The 18,503-nt window shown below is 36.1% G+C and overlaps 1 protein-coding gene across 4 annotated transcripts in view; it reads right to left on the reverse strand.

Annotated features, from left to right (window-relative positions):
• CNTLN (centlein) overlaps window positions 1-18,503 on the reverse strand; it is a 199,616-nt gene that overhangs the window by 15,452 nt on the left and 165,661 nt on the right. For all 4 annotated transcript variants that reach the window (XM_065661947.1, XM_065661945.1, XM_065661948.1 and 1 more), the window contains 4 exons: window positions 15,041-15,138; window positions 13,208-13,334; window positions 11,494-11,631; window positions 10,950-11,135 (listed from right to left, as the gene is read on the reverse strand). In XM_065661947.1, coding sequence (XP_065518019.1) covers window positions 10,950-11,135; window positions 11,494-11,631; window positions 13,208-13,334; window positions 15,041-15,138 — 549 coding nt within the window. The remainder of the gene's footprint in view (window positions 1-10,949; window positions 11,136-11,493; window positions 11,632-13,207; window positions 13,335-15,040; window positions 15,139-18,503) is intronic.

The raw sequence follows: 18,503 nt of genomic DNA on the forward strand, positions 1-18,503 counted from the left end.
GCTACTGGCAAATATTAAAAAAAGTGACAATAACATTATTTTTACCAATGTCACACAGTGAACATATACAGAATAACAGAATCATTTAGATTAGAAACGACTCTAAGGATCATCAAGTCCAACTGTTACCCTAGTACTGTCTAGTCCACCATTAAACCATGTTCCTAAGTGCCACATATACATGTCTTTTAAATACTTCCATGCTTACTGACTTGACTACTTGAGTTACAGAGTATACAAGTGGCCTCAGGATTTCAGTATTTGAACACAAAACTCAGCTTTCTAGCATTTAGAACTGCAGACCCCAAACCCAATTAAAATGCAATAAGGCAGAGGCATATTAAGGTACAATGACTGAAATGAGAAACTGCATTTAATTTTATAATCTGATTCCTATCACAGGTAAGATTTGAGTTTGTTCAGCTATGGTGGCTTGTGTTATTCCTCCTTGCCTGCTATTAGAACACTAGAAAGTTTTAGACAGTTTTCAAAACCAGACATAGTTAAACAGAGATGCAGCAGTTGACTTATTCTGGCCAATGACAATGCAGTTTATATTTCTGTAGATGAGTACACAATATATACTTAAGAGTGTGTTTTAAAATATCCTTTGTGATGCAAAATTTGGGTGGGGGGGAGGGGTGTTTACTAGTCAGATTTTACTCTTTCTCTTTTATAATCCTCTCTTAGTAACTGTTTAGCTATCGCAGTTTCATGTATGCCTGAAATCTTATATTAAAAATCGGCTTCTTTTCACAGCACTCATGTGTTTAACATGAGTTTAAATAGAATGAAGCCACATTTACTGTGTCATCTGGACACCTCATTTATAGAACATATAGCATATTCTTACTGATATGAGGGACACTTGGTCATAAATAATAAAGCTTTACAGTTATCTCTCCTTTGCATTAATATGATCAGGAACTTTAGTTGTAGACCAACCTGTTTTCAGACTGATGCTTTTTTTTTAAGTATTAACAAACATGCCAAGTTTTCATTGTACTGTTCCTGAATTTTCAGCACAGTACCATGTTTTGTGACCTATAACATGGAAAAAAGAACAGTTTTCTTTATAGCAGAGAATGAGTTGAAATATGTATAATCAGTGTGGGATGACAGGCAGAATATTTCTGTCAAAATATATTGGTTTCTAAAATCATATTTATGTGAAATAGGCAATAATAATAATTTAAAGTCCTATTTACTTCAGCATTTAAGTCCTACCTCATTTACATAATTTTTTTCCCTGCTGTAAATTCTTTGTTGTCAACAGAATTACCTCTGATTTACACAGGTGCTAGCAAACCCAGCATCATTCCTTTAAAATACCATATATTACCGTTATTTATACAGAGAAAAAAGAAAAAAAAAAAAACAATTACTGACAGAGATTAGAGCTTCACACACATACAGTAAGAGATGCCTGGGTTCTCACAGAGTTTATTATCTGAGCAGTTAGGGCAGACAAAGTCAGCACAGTTACAGTGGACATCGCAAACAAAGAATGTTCAAGGCAGACCAAGAAACACTGAGGTGAAGCAACACTCCAAAGGTCACACAGCAGGTCAGTGACCATGATCTGAAGAGCAACAAGATTTCCTGTTACTCAGTTCAGTGTCTGAGCTTATGCTATCTTTCTGCAGAAGCACACACAAAGCATAAAAAGTATAAAAACGATAAAGCAGAAGCCATGTGTGTGACTACTGCACTGCTGAAACAAACATCTTTAAAATCTATTTTAAGAGGTCAGCTCTGGCATTGCTTATAATCTTTAAAAAAAATACATAACTATTATCAACTGTGTTTTCATAAAATACTGTTATTCGTTGTTTTTTAAGATTCCACTCTCCCAGAGCTCTTCCCACCTCTCAGTAGCTCTTTCAGCACTTACATGGGGGAGTCCCCTCAACTCCCACCTTTTAAATTACCATGGAGACTTCATAAGGCTCTGCTTATGGGTGCATTTTGTTGTTCCTGCTTCAGATTGCTTTCCTAATAATCTGATCAACATACATCAAAGAATTACTTCTACATGAACTCTTAAATAAATCATTAAAGGAGACCCTTATAATCTTTTACAAGTTTTGCTACTTTTGCTGTGATTTTGCCAAAAAGTTTTCCAATCACTTCACACCCTGAGCCTTCATGATATGCTTTGTACTAAAGTATCCATCCCCCAAGTCTTCCAGTTATCCCTTTTTCCAGTCAACACCGTTTCCGTCTTGCAGACCCTAAACTGGTAATTATTTTTAAAGAAAGCTTCCTTCTAACTTTCTCCAGATTATGCACAGGGCTGAGTGTAAGCTTTAGGAAGCAGTGTCTCCAAGCCATTTAAAGGAATCACAGGTGGATCTATGCACTGCACTGCACTGCAGAGTCTCCAAGTAGCTCCCAGCTGAGCCTGCTACAGTCTCATTCTCTGAGAAACTTGATTTATTTTTTTTCCCTGAAGCAGAAAAGGAAGTTATTTGCAAGCTGGTGAAAATAGCTTCCTGTTCAGCTCAAGGTTGTTGGATTTGTTCACACAGTAGCTACTATTACAGTCTACTATGTCATCTATAGTTCCCAGGCACTATAAGAACAGTGAAAGCAGGACTAATAACAAAATCACCTGTCTCAGACATTCACCTACGCTTTGCATGAGACATATATGCACAGCTACAGAAACATGACACACCTTGCAATTTGGTTACATAGTCTGAATCGTTTAAATCACTTCCACAGAAGTCTTAATACAGAGTGGGATATAATAAAATAAATCATCATATTTTAAGCTATGCCTGTTACTGTCTTTACCTGTCACAGTCAAAACCCAAAGTAAAATGCTATCCTTCTAAGCCTAAAAAAACAAAGAAAAAGAAGAGTACGGAAAAGCTTTTCAAATCTATTTATTCTTTGTTTTTGCAATCAAGATTTTATCCATTAAGATGTCTACATTATATGTTGTTTGTGTCACGCTATATGCATCACTAACCATACGCCTTCTGTAAACTATAGTTCAGCCATTCACTTCATTCATTAAAATTCACAGGGCCTATTATTCTGTTTACAGTCTAATAGATATTCACTGTCACTATTCAGGCCTTTGATTCAATTTGCCTAAATCCCAGATGCAGAGTAATCCTGATGGAGATTATCTTAATTTATCACCAATTTCTTCTCAGAACCAAGAAAGGTTGCTATTTCATAATAAAAGCTATGTTTCTTCTCTTTTCCTAAAGCAGCATGCACAGCAAAAAAGCAATAAATGCTTGATTTTTTTAATGGTGAGTTTCTTTCAGTTACGCAAATTTTGCTTTGTGTATAGAACACCTTCTCTTAAAGGTGTGTATTCTGAAGATAAGAATATGGATTCTCATCACACTAGAACACATCCCTGTAACTAAATACTGTGTTGATTCTGACTGAACATAGATTGGCGGACTTGTCATCTACTCAATACAATACAAAATAATCACTCTGGATATACTTTTCTAGGTAGAGTGTTGGCAGTTTGGAGTGTAATAAATGAAATATCTGTTGGCTTTTAAGTGTTCCCAATTGGGAACATTTTCTGACAACTTGAAGTCATATTATACGTGTCTGCTTTCAAAGCAAAACTGACAGTGCTGACCTACGTAAGTGATACTATCTGCTGTCATTTGCAAAATGTCCCACTAACTCACTGAAGAAACCTTCATTTGATCACTACTTACAAATTAGCTTGGTTCATATACAATTGTCTAAATTTCCTAAATATAATTTTGCCAATTATAAAATTTTACAATTACTTATTATGCTTAGCATTCTTAGATGAATGATTATTTAAACACCATCCCACATCTGACCTGGGTACCCTTATAAAAAACATGTTCTGCACACCCTGAGCCAGGAAGAAGTTGGAGCAGTAGTACTGCCAAGAAAACTAAATCCACAGGGCTTAAGAATACTTTCACCAATGGAAGCAACCTATGAAGAATATTTCTTACATCTCACCGTAACTGGAGAATTCTGAAAGTCCCTGCAACAATTTACTTCTGTCCAAAAAACTGACTTTGTAGCTGGAGGTACAGGCAGTAGCAGTTTATTTGTGTTGTTCTTATTGGAAAGGAGCAGATAAAAACCAACAGAATATTTCCCAGATATTTGAGCCTGCCAACCCAATTACTAATTATCTTTCTTCCCCTCTGCCTCAGCTCCCCCATCTCTCCCCCCTTATTTATTTTGAGATACAGGGCAAATAGGATGTCATCTGCATATGGTCATTCTGAGAAGAACATGTTTCCTGGCAATGCTCTATCTTTCCCAACACAGAACAGTTGAAGAGAAAAAGACAACAATGGTAAATAACAGGAAATTTCCAAATGACAGGATTTTTTTAACATGAAAGTGGTGAGTTAATTAGACTTATTCTTTGCAACAGGAAGAATTTTTGTGTGACATTTTCAATTAGCACTGCCACTAAAGGGCAGTCCCAGCACCTCTAGCCTGCAACCATGTAAACACGTCCTTATTCTGACCCTCTGTGGTACACAAAAGCTGGTGCTCTGGGTTTTCAAAAGGTTAACATGCATTTTCATGAGCTAGCTCACAACTGACCCATACAATGTTTATGACAACATTTCATAAACGGAGGAGGGACGAAGTTTCATATTGGCAAAAATGAGCAGTGACAGTCACTCAGAGGTAACTTTTTTACCTTAAACTGCATATTAAAACTACAGCACAAGATAGCAATGAGAAAATATGCCATGACACAGTTGATGGGAGGATTCAACATAAACTGCAGAAAGGTAAGAGTGACTGACATACATACATTGGGATATAAGGTAAACTGACTGAATGACAAATAGCTGGCAGAACTTCACTCGACCAAGCAGAGGTGAAAAAAAGGCCTCTGACGTGTGGCTGCACATAGCTGTATGTCAAACAACAGAGCAAGGGGGAAATGCACCTAGCTTAAGCCCTGCTCTGAGTAGCAGAAATGAGGGCAGATGTCTTAAGAGAGTGAGTGTTAGATCCCCAGGCAGATCCACTATGCTTGCCAAGTAAACTGCCATGGGTCTTGATTTTGGCAGTCAATTCTATCAGATGGTTATACTGGAGACCTATCAAGAACAATGCCAGAACAGACCAGATGTGAACTCTGTTTCAGTGGGTATCCTCTGTGGAGGGCATGTAAGTCTCAAATCACAAAGGCATTATGGAAGTGAGAAATGCATTTAGCTGACTTTGAAGCATCTAGACGCCATCACCTATTTATTGAAGCCGCAGTTGAATATAGGTGCCTTATCAAAACTTCAAAGTATCATACTCAAGGTCAGAAAACTTCCAATATTTTCACGCTAGTGCAGATGTCATCACCACCGACTAACTTATAAAAAGTAGTTTTGCTGATGTACAAGCTGAATAGGACAGACAACACTACTGAGGTCTGAGCTTACAAGGATCCATAACGGCAATATGTGGTCAAAGTCTAGGTGAGCTATAAAGAACCAAAACCCCACCAAATACAGTAATGCAGGAAAACGGAATTCCTGCAGAATTAGGCAGTATTTTGGACAGTTTCATAGCAAACTATTATGTTCTACCTCATTTTCAATAGAAATCCAGTCAAGTAGTTTAATAGCGTTTTTTTAAGTTTATGCAGTGGCCGTATGTATTGTCACAGGTACTACAAACTGTACAACAAAGAACATTATGCTCTGGTTGCTGTGCTGCATGTAACTGGCAAGATCTGTCTGAGGATCTGATTGTGCAGTACATGTTATATAAAATACTGACCAGTGGTGCACTATATAAACTGGATGAATAGTTCAAAGAGAATCTATGGTGCTGTTGGAAGATGGATGGGATAAAAACAAGCAACTGTGCAAAATGATTCCAAAACACTCTCAGAGCCACCTGGTTCCTCTTGCAGGTAGTTTGTTTTCTTTTGTAATAAGAATGTTTCATTTGACTTAGCTTACATTATACTTGTAGCCTTAGTTTCATTATTATTTATCAGTCTTCATAGATGACAATTCTCTAAAAATGTTTAATAATCAAGTTTAGCTTTGATCTTTACAGAAGTTCAGAAACACCTGAATTTCATTACTTACTTTTCAGATCAAATGAATGGGCCATTTTGGATCCATTTAACATTACTCATAATGCAAAGCCTACATTTTTTTACCTGAACATCTCAGTGATAGGTCAGCCATCTTAAAAGACAGTCTATTAAAATGAACAGTAATCTTTATCAGATGACTTGTACTGGCTTTCAGAAAAAAAGTCAGATTTATTCAATGCAACTTATTTTCCATAAAGCCATTCTAAGAAGTATAACTATGTTCCCACAATTTAATAATTTAAGAATTGAATTTCTCATCAGATTTTCATTATTTTGGCCAGAAATGAGGTTAGACAAACTGGCCTAAAAATGCCTATCTTGACTGCCTTTTCCAAATATCAACTCAGTATTATCATTCCTTTAGACTCATGGCAGTGATGTAGTATATATACACTTTGAATACTTACTCAAAATGAGGATCAGCAAGACAAAAAGTCCTTAACCTGGCCTACAAAGTTGTAAGCTATAAAAGTTCTCAATGTAAAAATGCTACTTGTTTCTAGAAATTGCTTAAAATTGCCCAGTAGCTACTATTAATTTTAGTAGCTACTAAAATTAGCAATTAATATTAGCTAATTAAGGGATGTTTCATCATCTTATAGAATCATAGAATCATAGAATAGTTAGGGTTGGAAAGGACCTCAAGATCATCTAGTTCCAACCCCCCTGCCATGGACAGGGACACCTCTCACTAAACCATCCAACACAAGGCTTCATCCAACCTGGCCTTGAACACCGCCAGGGATGGAGCACTCACAACCTCCCTGGGCAACCCATTCCAGTGCCTCACCACCCTAACAGGAAAGAATTTCCTCCTTATATCCAATGTAAACTGGATTTTAACCCATTACCCCTTGTCCTGTCACTACAGTCCCTGATGAAGAGTCCCTCCCCAGCATCCCTATAGGCCCCCTTCAGGTACTGGAAGGCTGCTATTAGGTCCCCACGCAGCCTTCTCTTCTCCAGGCTGAACAGCCCCAACTTCCTCAGCCTGTCTTCATACGGGAGGTGCTCCAGTCCCCTGATCATCCTCGTGGCCCTCCTCTGGACTCGTTCCAGCAGTTCCATGTCCTTTTTATGTTGAGGACACCAGAACTGCGCACAATACTCCAGGTGAGGTCTCACAAGAGCAGAGTAGAGGGGCAGGATCACCTCCTTCGACCTGCTGGTCACGCTCCTTTTGATGCATCCCAGGATACGGTTGGCTTTCTGGGCTGCGAGCGCACACTGAAGCTCCGACCCAGGTGTAGGACCTTGCACTTGTCGTGGTTGAACTTCATAAGGTTGGCATCAGCCCACCTCACAAGCGTGTCAAGGTCCCTCTGGATGGCATCCCTTCCCTGCAGCATATCATCTTCATATAACATGAACCTATGTCCTTCCAGATACAAACCAGAAATCATACAAGACCTCTATCTTAACACAGTAACAGATTTATTTTATCTAATAATGGGTTGTATCCACCCTGCAGTAGTTATTTTATTGCTAGCACATTTTTTAATCCTGCCTCTTTTCTATTGTTCTTGGCCTTGCTATCCACAGATTTCCTCTTGATTTCTTTAGCCTCTTCTCCATCCTCTATACACTATTGCTGCTCATATTTTTGCATTATTATCTATAATCAAATTTGCACTTCCTTTATATTGCTTTTTTATTTCTAAATATTGTGTTCACTTTCTTACCAAGCTGAAATAGGTATTTAGAAGGAGGTACCCTCTAATTATGGAACTGTGGTTTTTATGTTTACTTTAAACTGTTACAGTGCACAATTTCTATTCTTATTTTCTATTCTTATTTCTACTAGACTATATCTTCCTCTTAATCTCTGGAGAAATGAGCTGCTCGGAATCAACCTATTTTAGGTGCCCTGTTGGTTCCCACTGAACGCAATTTAAGACATAACACCTGATCCCTGTATCACTATCCAAGTCCAAAAATGACTTATACTGCATACAGCAACTTTTGACTGTAATTATTTCTTCCACCATTGTTAGAAACAATTTTAGTTAGTTGTGTAACTGTCCCAAACTGAACTCCCCGTAGCAATGCAATGCTGTATTGTACATTACAAATATGTACTTAAGCAGTAAATCATCATATCCTCTAATTTGATCCGTTGTTCTGTATCAGAGGTTTCTCCCCCAGGTTTTGCAACTTCGTATATTGATCCAAATGGATTCAAGATCCTGTGGTTCTGAGTTATCAATAACTCTAAATGCGAGTAACAGTGTCTGCTATAAACAGAAAGAGCCACAGTCTCTTCTTTGAAGTTTTTCTGTTGTACTATAATTAGCTGTAGCTATTAATTAGCAACATGGAAACGATTTAATTGTTGTGTGTTAAAAAAAGAACTGTATAATGTCACGAGAGACATGGAACAGCTAGAAAAGTAACTGCGCTCAACTGATTAATGAGGAGAAGATTACACCTGCACTCAGAAAAACAAGTAAGGCTTGTGAGGTGGTCAGAATAGCAGGCAAAGACAAGAGCGTCATACAAATATATTAAACATGTTAAGCAACAGATGGTTTAAACTTGATCTCTATACAGAAAAACTTATTTATTTGAGTTACTGAAACTTAAGTGAAGACCAAGATCAGGGAAAATTAACATCTACCTGGAAGAAGAGAGAAGAATGAGATAGAGCAGACTTCAAAGGAAAAGTTGGTGCAGGAAGGAGTACTACCACTTACTGTGCCACCTTGACCTTCCTATGTGGGTTATAGCAACAGATATGTAAGAGGTATTTTAACAGGATTTACTCAATATACTACAAAATTCCACAGAAACACAGAGGATTTTCAGCTATGTTTTTTACAGCATTGTACTGTGAATAAAATCTGATTTGAGAGAACTCTAATTTTTTCCATAAATATTTACTACCTAACTAAATGAAGCAGTCTACTGAGGAACTTACAGATCTTACTTTCAAAAGATCATTCTGCAGAGGAACAGTAGTCAGCAAAAATGCTACTTCAAATATGCATGCATATTCTTTTATCCAGGCAAGAAGCTACATATTTAGCTTTATTAGCCAAATGTTATTATTTATAGAGAAACTAATATTAACATTCTTTTCACATACAGTAGATCAATACAGTAACTAGACAGGCAGCCATCTTATTCAATGATGAATGAACTATCATAATAGTTGCTAATAGGCAATTTTCCTCATTAAACTGCTTTTGAGAATAGAAGATCTTTTACTTTCTCATTTTCTAGTTTTTGACAAAATTTTTCATTTTGGAAGTATGTAAAGTATCGACAGTAAGACACTTGCCTATCTCTTTTGCCTATAACTGCTACTGTAGTTTATTCCATAAAGTCATTCCAAAATTAATAGCAGTCTGAATGGAGACTGAGTCGCACTTCTCTGTCAATAACATAGCAGTATTTCATCAAAAAAAAAAAAATTAGATTAATTCAGGCTTTCCCATACTTCGCCAAAAATAAGCATGCAGCTGTGAAAAGAACACTCATTTTTTTCCTCTCAAACACTCTGAGAAAAAAGCACATTTTCCCCCATGAAAAAATAACAGTCTGTTCAATAATAGGCAAGATACTTCTGAATCACAGAGCATAATGTTTGGTTTTGCACCACTTTCCCAAGGGTTACTAAACAAGGCAAGCAGAAGATAGCCTTTATTTTAATCACAAACTTAAAACCCAAAATAATTAATTTTTTAAATAACGGGCACATTTTTTTATTAAAGTCTATCATCATTTTCACCTTAGATATTTTAGTTTATACATTCTTTAAATTCAGGATTTAAAGAGCATTCAACATTGTTCAGTCTTTTTTTTAAAAAGAAGTTGATGTGAATTTTGCATTTCAGGCCAATGCCAGGTCTAAAAACTGCCATGTAGAGTGACTTGTTATCTGATGATGACAGAGTGAAGGTAAAATGCACACGTACTTATGTTACTAAATTTCAATCCAAGCTGGAAAGTTACTAATGAAGAGATAACTATATATGCTTTTTTTTACAGTGCATTAAAATACCACTACTATTTACTTCAAATGCCATCTGACTTGCTCAAGCATATCTGAAAGAGCTCACCTCAACAGAAATCCAAGAACAGTAGAGAAGTGGGTTAGTAAGATAGACCCTTGTCTGGAAATAGGTCTGTGGTGCATATATATATATATGTATATATACACTAAATTCAAGATAGATATTTACTGAATAGGCATTGCAATTCTTAGTTACTAATGGATATTCCAGAAAAATAGGTAGCATTTATATTTCAAATTAAGATATAAAACAGACTAGTCATTTTATAGAACTACATACTGAAGCAGTATGATGAAGCAATCTGTATAAACCACAGACACAGTATTCTTGTGTGATGCACCGTAGCAGATTATTAAGTATTTAAACAAAATAAGAAAATAATATTCTACATACTGCTCTTAAAACTACTTTCAATTTTGCAATATAGAAGCTTCCTTATTTAACATTTCTGCAATAAAAAACACATGAATGTGGAAAATTAGGTAATTCACACTAATCAGCAGATATGAATTATTCTCTTAAATGTCAGGAAATTTTTTTTGGCAGAGTAATTTGCTACATAACTAAGCATTTTGTTCTTGGAAACAAGTACACTGGCAGCCATATGCACCATGATCACCAATAAAAATTATGGAAGTCTTCAGAAGTCTAGGGGAAAGATAGCTAGAGCCATGGATTCTTCTCCCTGTTTAGATCAGTTCAGAACTGAGTTGCAGGAACTTCAAAAATTCTTCCAGAACAGGGAATGCACCAAAGATTACCCTCATTTAATATTTTACATTTTGCTTTCACTCAAGAATACTTTTATTTAGGTGAACACTTAGAATCAAATCTCAAACCTTCACAAATGTCATGAACTGTTCTACTTTGTCATTGGCGAGCAGCAGTTGCTTCTGTACAGTTTCCAAAGCCTGCCTGCTTTGTTTAGCCAAGCCATGTAGTTGTTGAGATGCAGTAGTCTCAAGTTCAGTCATGGCACATTCAGTCTCAGTCATTTTGCTCTCTAGATTGGTAAGCTTGTGATCCTGAAATATATTTGCAGAGAAATGGCAGTGATATAATAAAAGCTGATATCCACGTACCACAAAAAAAATGAACAAACCAACCAGCCTCCCACACAGTGGTTAACATCACAGAACATTCTCTTTGCAATACATAAAATGAATTTCAACAGAAAAAAAATATTTAATTTTCAGTCATTACATCCATGTTTCAGTGTCTAAATTTCAGTGATGTGACAGTTAAATCACGAAAACACATTACTATTATTCTGCTCTTTTTTCCCTTTCTGTATTTAAGTAGCCTAAGCTGGTGACCTTGCAACTTCTCATTTGAAAATGAGGTAAGAAGTTCTGAAGTGGAGCTATCATAACTCTAATATACCTTTTTGTCCAACTCATCTTTAGCCTTGTGATACATCTGCTCATACTGAGACTTCTCTTTTGTAGCTACATCAAGTTTTTGTTTCAGTGAGTCAATGGAAGTTTTTTTGTTCAAACAATCTTCAGCCAGTGCCTTTGCCTGAAATAATGAATGGACAAGAGCAATTTTCTATTAAGATACAAAACTCAAAAATGAAAATCAAATAAAACCTAAGCTTACTTATACTGCACATATTATATAAATAATTTGATTAAAAGACCTTTTTCTGAAATTAGTCTTTAACAAAGATTGCATACAATCCTGTTACATAAAGTTTTGAGTTGTGTTAAGTGTAAAGAAAAACTCTTCATGTGCAGAGTGGTTTGTTTATAAAAATTGTGCTGTCACAGTGCATGCAAAAGGGAGCAAACAACAACTTTCACTCATTTTTTCTATCAGAGGTAAAAACATTAGTCAAAACTCAGTTAAATAAATGGGAACTGTTTGCAAGTTAATAGTCTGTAAAGTCTTTTAGATAATTATTATCATTTTGCCATACAATGAAAACACTGATTTTGGGTAAAATGAAAGAGACCAATGCTCCTAGCAAATCATTCAGCTCTTCTGACATTATTAATCACGCTTTTTTTTCCTGACAATATTGAGTAACAGGGAATTTCTCTGATCTTCTGCTGACAATAATGTAAAATTTATCAAGTTGATTTTCCATGCGGAATAATCAAATTAATGTATAGAATTTGATTTTCTGGAATCTGAGAAATGCAGCACTTAAAATACTCAAAGAACAGCATTAAAATACATCAAAGTACATAATTCCAGTCTAAATCTTTTGTCTGAAACCAAGCCCAGGTATTTATCTTGTTTCTTACTTTAGCTCCCTTGCTTACCTAAGCTCTCACTCTCTGGCTACTGATTTCTCACTAACGTATCTTTGCCATGGAGGGTAAGACAGTAGCTCTCTCTAGAACTGAAAATGCTATATAACTGCAAGCAAAGATAGTGCTTCTGATATTCAGCAAGCACCCACATTCTATGAAACCAAAAGCAAACTAGTAAATTGTTTCTCTCTACTTTTGGGTCATAAGCTGCATAACCTCTCAGACAAACAAATATCATAGTCTTTTTGCTTTAAAGGCCAAAGTGCGGTAAGTTGGTTGGATAACATAGAAATATGCCAAAATATATACAAGTTCTCCTAGCTTTGCTGAATTCATCCTAGAATTTTGCAGGAGAAAATAATTTGCTATAGAACAGACAATTACATTAAGCTAAGAACTCTGAATCATTCATAACATTGGACTAGAAAATAGATTAATATATTAAAGCATTTAGCTACTATAGGCAGGAGAGGTGCATGGACTTCATTAGCACATGTCATGTAAAATCACATTTGTTTCAGGTCTACTATATTTCACAAACTTAACAGTGCATAAAACTAAATCTCACTTCTTACAGCATATCCTCGCAACTCATTGTTCTGAATACTTTAATATTTAATTATACCTCTTAAGAACATACATTAAATTATGCTGAATGCATCTAAACTATCACCATATACTGATTTTATACAAATTATAGCAGAGGGAATTTCACCCTTAACTGTATGTTGTTTGCTTAAAGCAATATATTGATTTAGTATAGCGTGTTGAAATAACTTCTGCAAATCCACCAGTTTTTGCTTTTACTAAAACTATCAATGGCAGGAAAGAAGTACCTTTCTCTCAAGACTTTGTAATGTTTCATTAGAAGTTTTCTCATTTTCTTGATTTGCTTTTAGGCGAGACCTTAAGTCTTCTATCAAATGTCTTTTCATATTTAGATCTCTCTCCAATCGAGAAATCCTAGAAGGGACAAAGTTACACTGCATGTCACTGTTAGAAAACATTGTTAATATGCAACTACTTCAAACAACTAAAAAGTATAAATGCAGAACAAAAATTATCATTCCTATAGCTTTAGAACATCTTTTTTTAATAAAGGCTGGTGCATTTCTTGCAATTTACCCTATTCTCTACCATTAAAACCAGTTTCAAGTCTCTTATTAAACAGACCTATTTCTAAATATCCAATTAATTTGTGATTTGCTTTTTGCTGTGGTATATGATCTAACTTGTTAGATCTGAAATCGTAATAATTCTTCTTAAGGTATTATCAAAAAAGGCAAAAAGTCTGTTGAACACACAAAATTTAGTAATTTAATTCATTAAATGTCTCTGATGTTTCTTAGAAAGGGGGCAGTCTCCTTTCAGTCAACTGAGAAATACATGAAAAATCTATGTCTTTATAATAAGGTAATTCTTAAAACCTAGAAAAATCTAGAAATAACATCAGCATTTCTCAGAAACTTCTCAAAAAATGAAACTCTTATGTACTACAAAATAATCTCTGTTCAATTACAAAATTATCCATTATACTAAGCCTCCATCATTATAATACAAATCAGTATTTTAAACAGAAATATAAGCAATACTTAAATGTGTTCAGACTTCTGGACTTTATATTTTTTTTAATGAAAGCAAAATGCATGATAGTATGTTCAGAAATAAAACATTCTTGATACCATGTTAACACCATATTGAAAGAAAAAGAGTGCATCTTAAAATTTCTTCTGTCTATTTCACATTTATACTATTAATGTTATTTTGGTGATTACATCTTACAGTTTATGAAAAAAACTATCTATTTTATAAAGGAAGCACGATAACCAGTAACTATTTTAAATTTAAGTCTTGTGGTAGAAAAATTCAGTTTCACTTCAAAACAAAATACAAAATGCAGACAATTTAACAATTTCAATAGTTCTCTATTTTTTATATGAAGTAATTTCAGGTAAGTAAACTGCATTCTTTCTACAAATAAAAAAAAAGAATGATTAAAGGAGTTACACTCTGGCCCAGACAAGAAATTCACAGATAGGTTATGTTTATATAGTAACAGCTTATGTTTATGTAGTAATAAAATTGTAATTAAAATTGAAGATTAGCATGATATCAGGTAAAGTAAGTAGAATAAAAGTCTCAGTTGCATACTTCACAACAATACATGCGAATATCTAAATAAGTAGTAAACCTTAATCAATTAAAATAGAAACAAATACAACTGGCCTTTTGAACTTTTTATGAATTCAAGACTGGATGTTTAATCTTGTTTAAGCATCTGAACCTTGACATGCCTCTTAGCCCCTAGGCAAAGAATTAATGTATTTGGAAGACTGTGTTTAACAGTGCTGAGGAATTCATTTAGATTTACATCAAGGATAAAATGGTCTGGAGTCTGAGTTTTGATTGAAGGTATTCTTATTGCAATACAGATACTACTGTGGCTAGCTAATCACTTATCAGTTTACACAAAATGCAGTTTTAGCATATACTGCTCCAATTTAAAAAAAAAATCCCCAAAACAACCCACTCCTTAATATACTGCATGACTGAAATAAAAAGAATAAAAACATTCTCTTAAAAATCTACTTAGGAATGGTTAATGTTCTAACAATTATACAGCTGCCACTGGGTGGCACCAAACACAATGGATAGAAGAGTGAACCTACTTTGCTGCTTGTTCCTGAATGCGTTCTTCTTTTTCCTGGACTTCGTTTTTTAGTGACTTAATGGTGGTTGATTGCATAGTGATTTCATTATTCGAATTCTACGTTGAAAAGTATTAAAATATAAATAAATAAAGCAGACTGAATATTATAGCAGTCAACAGTAAAATTGTTTGAAATAGTGGGCTGTGTAAACTTCCACATATTTTATGAATGTTCTTAGAAATTAATTGGTACAAAAGCAGCATTCTTGCTTTCTAGCAACACTTAAGTAAAAATACATTCATCGACAAATATGATCAATATCAGTACTCTTCCATTGTTCTAATAATGTATGATTAATAGATGCTCCCCAGTACACCTGCAAGCCTAGTTCACTTATCAGCACCACATTTGCCAGTCAGCTGAAAAGGTAACAGAAAGCAAGAGAAATAAAACTGAATGGACCACTCAGTGGATAAAGAACTGGCTGGACGGCCGCACACAAAGAGTTGTGGTCAATGGCTCGATGTCCGGCTGGGGACTGGTAACGAGTGGTGTCCCTCAGGGATCGGTGTTGGGACCAGTTTTGTTTAACATCTTCATCGCTGACATGGACAGTGTGATTGAGTGTGCCCTCAGCAAGTTTGCCAATGACACCAAGCTGTGTGGTCCGGTTGATACGCTGGAGGGAAGGGATGCCATCCAGAGGGACCTTGACACGCTTGTGAGGTGGGCTGATGCCAACCTTATGAAGTTCAACCATGACAAGTCCTACACCTGGGTCGGAGCAATCCCAGGCACAGCTACAGACTGGGCAGAGAAGAGATTCAGAGCGGCCCTGCAGAGAAGGACTTGGGGGTGTTGGTCGATGAGAAAATGAACATGGGCCGGCAGTGTGCGCTTGCAGCCCAGAAAGCCAACTGTATCCTGGGCTGCATCAAAAGGAGCGTGACCAACAGGTCGAAGGAGGTGATCCTGCCCCTCTACTCTGCTCTCTTGAGACCTCACCTGGAGTATTGTGTGCAGTTCTGGTGTCCTCAACATAAAAAGGACATGGAACTGCTGGAACAAGTCCAGAGGAGGGCCACGAGGATGATCAGGGGACTGGAGCACCTCCCATATGAAGACAGGCTGAGGAAGTTGGGGCTGTTCAGCCTGGAGAAGAGAAGGCTGTGTGGAGACCTCATAGCAGCCTTCCAGTACCTGAAGGGGGCCTATAGGGATGCTGGGGAGGGACTCTTCGTCAGGGACTGTAGTGACAGGACAAGGGGTAATGGGTTAAAACTTAAACAGGGGAAGTTTAAATTGGATATAAGGAGGAAATTCTTTCCTGTTAGGGTGGTGAGACACTGGAATGGGTTGCCCAGGGAGGTTGTGAGTGCTCCATCACTGGCAGTGTTCAAGGCCAGGTTGGATGAAACCTTGTGTTGGATGGTTTAGTGAGAGGTGTCCCTGTCCATGGCAGGGGGGTTGGAACTAGATGATCTTGAGGTCCTTTCCAACCCTAACTATTCTATGATTCTATGATTCTATGAATCTTCATACGAACTACATCCTTGAATGGTATAGTTCTACAGCACAAGGGGCCTACATCTGTAGAGCAATTATTTCCAATGATCCCTTTTCATGATGTGCACTTAGGAATACAAGAAAGCCCACAAGATTTTTGTGTGCCTTGAAACTCAACAGCACAAACTTGGCCGTACTAACACAAGTCAGTAACTAAAAGGTATGATCCTAACTTTCAGCCATATGTAATCCCAGTGAAGGGACACAGTTGTTGGCCTTTCTTCATTGTGTATAGTAGGAAGTGAAAAAAACCCTCAATTCCTCCATGCAGACACACAGATAATCTCCGTAAGATTTAAATACAGAACAACTGAATCACTCCATAGAAATAAAAATACTAAATTTAACTAAGTAGCCATTTTAGCAGACTGAACGGAACATATGCATTGAATGCCATTGCTGAAAATGGCAGCTCAAAAACATTACATATAGAGATTTCAGAACTCCCAAAGGTGTTGCCAAAAGATACATATGTGTAAGCGTACACACACAATATGTGTGCATATATGCATGCAGGTTCATCCATTAAAGCTTTTTACTTATTATGTATAAACAATAAGGGAACAGATCAGACATGCTGTAAACAAAGATACTTCAGGAGAATTTCTCTGCTCAGTGCAGACTTGTAACGCCTATTAACATTAATGGGAGTATTGTACATAGCTCTGTGTATCTCAAGGGGAGTGTATATTCTTATGTGCATAGTTAGATGTAAAATATTGCTCTTAATAACTTGTCTAGTCTATTTACTATTATTATAATGAGAGGTATAACCAGAAAATTGTTAAAATAATGCATGCTAGCAGAATATTCCTGAGTTTCCTGAGATCTGGCTGTTGAGCTTGAGCTTCGTTAGCGTGAAGCACAGCACCCAGTTAGATGGTTTACACACCAGATATGAATTTGAATATTTAGGTGGGCCTCTGCACATGCTCAGAAGTGAAGACATATGCTTATGGCATTTTGCTTCCAGACTCACCACCCACACTTACTACGCTTCCTACTGGCAATGATACAAGGAGTCATTACATATAACATAAACAAATACTACAAAGATAGCTCTGAATAAAAAAGATTAACAAAACTAGGCACTTTGAAATTTTGAGCTATGAGGAAAGCTTTTGCTGCTTTCACATTCAGCCATTTAGGAAAATAACTTTGTATCACCTTTTTAAGTATGCTAGATAGCTGCAGCAGTAGTTGACAACTTCTGCCAATTTCTTCTGCTAAAAATACTTGCAGGACTTAAATTTCTGAAAAATTATTAGGTGAAAACAAGGCTAAGAATTTCAATAACTTGATTTAAATACCTTTTCAGGCTCTTACAGTCAAAACTCTCATGCAATTCAGCAACTAGTGATTTTACTAACTTGTATTTGGGGGTCACAGACTATGCTTATTCTAAATGTAGTCTTGCATACATGATTTATTTTTAAATAAAAATATAATACATCTTTTAAGAAGTAATTAGAAGTCATGTTAGTATTTTTGACATCAGATCTATGTATGTTTGCTAAATGCTGCAGAAACAAAAACCCTGTGATTTTTCAGCCATGTATTTTGCAGTTCACATGTAGCAGACATGTTACTCTTAAGAGTGTTTCACACACACACAAACATTTCATTTTTTAGTTTTCTTACTTCCATAGAGCAATTGACTGCTAGGTTTCTGGATAATGAGCACGCTCATCCAAAAGGAATAACCCTAATTAACAGAAATTACCACTCACCAGCAACAGAAGCAGATTAGTCAACCCCAAATCTAAAAATCAACACTCAAGAAGTCAGCATGTATGGTTTCAAGATCTTTCTCATCATTAAAGCAGATCAAATTATGTGCCTTTACAGGGCTACTCCCTGCTGCCCTCGTCTCTTTATCAATGTGACCTACCTTTACTAATCCCTGAATATAGAT

Source organism: Lathamus discolor, chromosome Z (genome assembly GCF_037157495.1).
Source record: "Lathamus discolor isolate bLatDis1 chromosome Z, bLatDis1.hap1, whole genome shotgun sequence".
Taxonomy (NCBI): domain Eukaryota; kingdom Metazoa; phylum Chordata; class Aves; order Psittaciformes; family Psittacidae; genus Lathamus; species Lathamus discolor.